Source organism: Atta cephalotes (assembly GCF_000143395.1).
Source record: "Atta cephalotes unplaced genomic scaffold scaffold00003, whole genome shotgun sequence".
NCBI lineage: Eukaryota > Metazoa > Arthropoda > Insecta > Hymenoptera > Formicidae > Atta > Atta cephalotes.
The window spans coordinates 9,750,526-9,757,016 of record NW_012130067.1 but is presented as its reverse complement, the minus strand read 5'-3'; the positions used below and the strand labels follow the sequence as shown (position 1 = coordinate 9,757,016).

The following is a 6,491-nucleotide window of genomic DNA, read 5'->3' as shown; positions in this document are numbered from 1 at the left end:
TGTTGATAAAAATAAGAAAATACAATACTAAACAGTTGATAAAAAATTCCGAAAAAATTCTTAGAACTCTATGAGAAGAAAATAAACAATTTTTGTCTCTTGTATTTCTTTTGTAAATTTGGTATTTGAGTAAAAAATTATTGAAGATCAATTTTCGACAATTTTTAGTAATTAATATCTTGTTAACTATTTCGAAAATTGCAAAGTGATACAGGACTTTTCGACTCAGTTTGGTCTGCTCTACTTATCCATGAAATATTTGGCGATTTTGGAACACTGTATAAATATGTATAAACAAATCTAAACACGCATAAATATTTATAAACATATATAATTATACATGAAATATGTTCAAACATGAAATATATTTTTTCTTTCTTTTGTAAAATTACTTTTTAGTACTAAAAATAATAATAATATTGTTGCACTCGCGAAGTTGTATAATAACATTTAATTACAATTAGAGAATTCTTTATTGACAAATATGAGAGACTCAGAACAGAACAGCAGGACATAAAATACAAAGTTGTCAGGAGGAAGATCTTCTTTTGTTTTCATGATCCATAACGAACAGCTCGGCACACTCGATTTAGGGGAAACTCTAGCGTGGCGCAACAATATTGAAAAAACATCAAAAATAGTTAAGGGAACAATTTTTGCATTGTTTGTTTTAGGAAAAATCAAGTTTGGAAAAATGAAAGTTTGAAAAAAATTTGCTCATACATAATTATGTATAATTTTACATACAATTATATATGATATATTACATACAATTATATATGAGCAATTCTTTTATATTTCTCCAAATTTGATTGTTTCTGAAATAAATATTGGAATGTGTATGTTTATGATCTACAGGCGTATCAAACTGGATGGAGTTAGAGTAAAGCCCCAGACACAATGCGAAGGAATAGCGATAGCGATAGAAATTACACGATCTTCTTTCAATTATCAGAAACTGTCTAATCTGATATATTCGATTTCTTATATAGGTTGAAATTGTGTTTTTTCTATCGTTGTCACTGTGGAACTTCGCTGAATGGCCAAATTGTCGCAGATCGATATAAATCTCCGAATTTATTGAACGGAATCAAAAATCCTTTTACAGGATTAAAGTAGACGTAAAATTTGGGAGTGCTGCAATAGATTTTATACTAAAATCGTTCAAAACATTTTTTCAACTCATAGAGTCATCTGAAGTAGATGTTTCCTTAATGCAAAAGTTTTATAGCTCGTATCGACCACATGATAGTGCACCATTCAGTGCATGACGTGCACAAACAATACTGAATTTATGAAACTAAGATTAAAAGCTTTAGAAGAAAGATTTATATCCATCTGCAAATGACGTGTATACGAACGCTGAGTCATAGTATGTAGCGCAACTCTACTGATTTTATGTTGGCCAAAATGGAGTGCGCATGCGCGAAATAAGTAAGTTGCTCAATAACTCCATCTAAACTTTTATCTCACTTCTTTCTTTTTCCATTCTTTCTTTCAGGGCCATTTAAATATTTGAGTAGCTGAAATGCGAATCAAAAAAAGATAGAAGAAAAGAAAAATCATGATTAGTTTAATTTAGTTTAATTTAGTTTATTGCTCTATGAGAAAGATTACGTGTTAACAGAGTAATAAACATAGAATATAACAAACTATAGTAAACATAACATAAAATACAATACAATAGTCATTAATAGCTTGTAAATGGTTAGGCATTAACAAAATTGTTAAAATCTACTAGCAACAAAATCGGAGACAACAATGCAATGAGAAGTGAACATTAATTGAAATCATACATATACATTCACGCACACATACCTGCAAACACGCCAATTTCGCCAATCTCGCTTAAATATTGTGAATGATATGTATAATTGCTGGATTGCTTTCGTTTTAGCTACAAAATCTGTTTTCTGTATAGTGCAATTCTAATAATTTATTAAAACACAAGCAGGAAAACAAGCATCGTGTGCTGCAGTCATTAATTAATTAAAATATTTTTACAGTATAATATTTGTATTATACAACATTTATATAATTTTATATTTTTTTATTTTTGTATTTTTTTTGTTGCAATGCATTACAATTATAAATCTATTTCTTTTAGTTTTATTACATTTAGATTAAAATTGATATATAAACCTAGAGAGAGAAAAAGATTGATTGAGAATTTATTATCGTTCTTAGGCTGGGCCCTCTAAGAACACACGATAGTGGTTGTTGAAGCAAAAATTACAAGTTACACATTACAAATTGTAAATTATAAATTACAAATAACAAATTACAGATTATAATTTCAAATTACAAGTAATAAATTACAAAATATAAATTACAGAAATATACAAAAGATATCAAAGATAGAATAAAATAAAGTGAAAGGCTGAAGACCGCGAGGAAATGAATGAAGAAGATGATATGTGTTGAAATAATGCAATATTGATACAAAATATATAAATGAAATGAAAAAGCGTTATAGCGAGAGCACAACGTAGCTGACACGGCAATTCGTGTCAACCCGTGTCGATCCCGCATCCAGACCGCGACCCCGATGACACAGATGACAGAAGAGAGCTCGCCTAAAGATGTTAAGCGATTCGGATTCACGAGGAGAGGGTAATGAATTCCATAAGAAAAAGGCTGTGGAAAGGAAAGAGTGTTGGTAGGATGATTCTACAAGGAGATTCTACAGATAGGTATGCAAAGGTCGAAGGAAAGCACGCGAGGCGGGACAAGGTGTGGAAATGAAAGAGAGATAGGAAGGAGTATTGGAACGAAGAGGAAGCAGCAGGTCAGGAACTCTCTTCTGTCATTTGTGGTCAGCCATTCCAGAGTGTTATAGGAGAGATATACTTGTTCAAGGAAATCAAAGATGGATCGCACGCAGGCATTGAGACGCTTAAGTTTGAGTTTGAGCTGTCCGGTTAGATCAGTAAAGACAGCAGCACAGTAGTCGAACAACGGGAAGATCAGAGAGGACACGAGTCGATTGCGCAACTAAGTCGAGAGATAGTTCTTGCGATATTTAAGTCGCCACAGAATGCCATTCACCCTATTCGAGATAGCCCGTACGTGATCGGAGTCCAGTTGAGAGTCCTGTTGATGATAATTCCTAAATTGATCACGCAATCCTAAATTGGTTACCTTAATAGATGAACCATTGAGGGCGAGCTCGATATTATGAGTCGATCGAATCCCGTTCACATAGTGTGCGCTCCCCAGCTGGATGGCTGATTTTATCTGTGTTTAGCTATAAATCATTTCGAACCGACCAATGTGTAACAGTAAGGCTTCGAGGTCACAGGAGTGAAAATGAAGATAGACTTAGAGGTCATCGTATAAGATATGATGACAATGATTGAGGAAATGCTTGATGTCAATGAAGATGGAAAATAATAGAGGTTCCAACACGGAACTCTGGTACGCCCGCGGAGACGGGAGCCTAGGATGAAAGATCGTCAGGTCCGCGCACGCGGGACCCTTTAGTGAGGTAGGATCTAAACCATTTTATGACAGGTCCGAAAACGCAGAAATGCGACAGTTTCTGGAAAAGCAGAAGATGGTTGATCGAATCAAATGCCTTAGAGAAGTCAAACAGGACAAGCAGAGTTATTGTTCTCCTGTCTATGGCAAGTCTAATGTCGTTGGTCAGCTTAACCAGCGCCGTCTGCATATTGTGGCCGCTATGGAATCTTGTTTAGAGAGAATCAAGGACGTTGAGGCAGTGAAGATGCTGAAAGAATTGGTCGAAGACGATGCATTCAAGGATTTTGGAGAGAAAGCAGAAAAGGGAGATGGGGCGGAACTCGGATGGATATGAGGGGAATCGCGTTTTAGGGAGAGGAATGGTATCGGACAACTTCCAAGCAGACGGAAAGACAGAGGAGTTAAGAGATATATTGAGGAGGTCGAAGATAACAGTAAAAATGACGGAAAGGAATGAGACGTCGATTGATCGGATTCATCGACCGGATGCGTTAGATCTACTCTTGGCGAGCGCGAACACAAGGTTTCACGCACTCCAGGGGTAATGTGGCGAAAGTAAAAAGTGGAAGGATCGGAGACAGGAGACGCTTGTGATGAGAGAGGAGAGATAGAAGAAATGAACGAGGTAAGGAAAAATGAGGGAGTGGAGGAAGGGGAATAGTGATATGAGAGAAAATGAAAAAATGATTGAGGCAGTCAGACGAGAAATTAAGGCGGGGAAGAAGATTTGGGCTTGGTCTAGAGATCTAAATTCGGACCAAAGACGCGCAGGGGAAGAAACAAAATTCAGGCGAGACAGTAGGTATTTGTTTTTTGATGAGACGAGAAGGTTGTCTTCATTGCGCAGCCGACGGAAGATATCCCAGATAGCAGGTGATGGATGCCGCCTGAACATTCTCTGCGCGGCGTCTCTTTTGCTTATAAGGGTTCTGATGGGCTGATCTAGCTAAGAGGCAAATCTTTTGGCAATAAAGGTGCGGAAGGGGATATGGATGCCGCGTGCGGAAGAAAGCTGCTAAGAATATCGATTTTTTCGTCAAGGATGTAGGTCCGATTTATGGATGTCCAATCAAAAGAGCGCAAGGAACTGTGGAATGAGTCGAGGTTGAATAGAGTAATCACGGATGCAAATGGAGGAAGGCGAGGAAGATAAAAATCAAGTAATTTTGATGGAGATGCGAAAAAAAAGACGAAGACGTTGTGCGATTTCAAGAATGATTTATGACTGATGAGACAGTGGTCAATCCGGGAGTGAGACGAGGCGATGTGTTGTCATATCAGCAAAAGGAACAAGGTAGAAGTGCAAGTTGGAAGCAGAGTCAAGAAAGGATTAGCATCAAAAGATGCGATTAAGATCGATGTTGAAATCACCAATGATTACAGCAGAGAAAAAGTTGAAGGATAAAGTTTTTCAAAGTCCGTCGATAGATAACGATAAATAACAGCTAGTAGATACGGTCTACTACAATCTGCTGCGAATATACTTACAATTAAGTATTCCGGATGCGTGCGAGAAAGCGAGAATTTTCGCTCGTAGCCCGGCACGCATGTAAAAGCCAATGCTCCCTCCCCTCCCCTCCCTCCTTACCTGATCAAATCTGATTAGATGGTAACCGAATAAGTCGACAAAATTATTAGGAACGTGAGGTTTTAATCAGGTCTCTGACATCGTTATAGATTTTCTAAGCTTTAAAATGTTTTCTGAAAAAATTGTTACGATGTTTTTTCGCAAAGAATTTTTTTATTGTATAAAATTGTATTATATGTAAAAGCTTAATTTTTCTAAAATTATTTTTTGATTTCGAAACTAAGAAATTTGCAGAAAAAAGAAAAAATATGTGTTATAATGTGCTTGATTCAAATAAATTTTTTACAAATAAAAAAAAATTTTTTGGTCATCAACATATTTAAAAAAATTAAGTCAAAGTTTTATACAATAAAAAATTCGATATTTTTACGAAAAATCATGGTAGCAATTTTTTCAAAAAGCATTTTAAAGCTTAGAAAGTCTATTTTAAAATGCTTGTCTATTAAATTTAATTTCAATGATGTTTTAATTAGGTAGAACGCTTTAAAAAATAACAAAAATATTGAAAAATTACTTCCAAGTGTCCTTTAATGTGATGGCACTTTTTAATTTTTAGTCTTTTATACTCCAAACTGATTAAAACAATAAATCATCTTTTTATAATTCATCGCCTGTAAATAATTTCTTCCTTATTTGCCGCCATTTTCGCCTTTGGCGATTGGCCTATTTGTATCAATTTTTAAAAAATTGTCTATATTCTTCAATATTGTTGGACAATATTGTTATACATGAGCCCTACAATAGTCACGAAAATTTATCTAAGATTATTCTTTAATAATATCTCAAATATAGTTTCGTCTAGAATTAAATTTAAATATATATTGTACAACAAAAGAATATATGCTTATATTTATACATACTTTGTTCTAGAACAAAAAAGGTTACATCAGAAGAGATTGTAAAAGCTTATATTGAAAGATGCAAGGAAGTAAACGATTTGATAAATGCAGTCGTGGAATGTAGATACTTAGATGCAATTGAAGAGGCGAAAGCAGTGGATGCCATGATAGAAAAAGGCGTAGATTTGGAGAAAATAAGAATAACACAGCCATTCTTGGGAGTACCGTTTACCACAAAGGAAAGCAATCGGGTTAAAGGTATATAAGACATATGTAGCAGTATGAAAATATTCAAAATTTTTAGTTCAAGATTTTATTTTTAAAAAATTATTCAGTTGACAAGTTTTAATTGAAACTTTAATAAATTTTAAATTTCACGAGTTTGATAAGTATGTAAAGATAAATATAAATATTTTTATTTTATTAATTTTATTTAGGTTTATTTAAATATGATTTTGATTTAATGATTTATAATATAACAAATATTACTTTATTTGTTTCTGTCTCAAATAAATATTCTATTATCAATGTGCAATTTTATATATATATATATATATATATATATATATATATATATATAT

The 6,491-nt window shown here is 33.9% G+C and overlaps 1 protein-coding gene across 1 annotated transcript in view; it reads left to right on the top strand.

The window, feature by feature from the left end:
* The first annotated feature begins 4,118 nt into the window (after positions 1–4,118).
* The window catches only part of LOC105625823 (fatty-acid amide hydrolase 2-like), a 12,749-nt gene continuing 10,376 nt past the window's right edge, over positions 4,119–6,491 (top strand). The window contains exons 1-2 of the mRNA XM_012207136.1: positions 4,119–4,285; positions 5,942–6,168. Coding sequence (XP_012062526.1) covers positions 4,119–4,285; positions 5,942–6,168 — 394 coding nt within the window. The remainder of the gene's footprint in view (positions 4,286–5,941; positions 6,169–6,491) is intronic.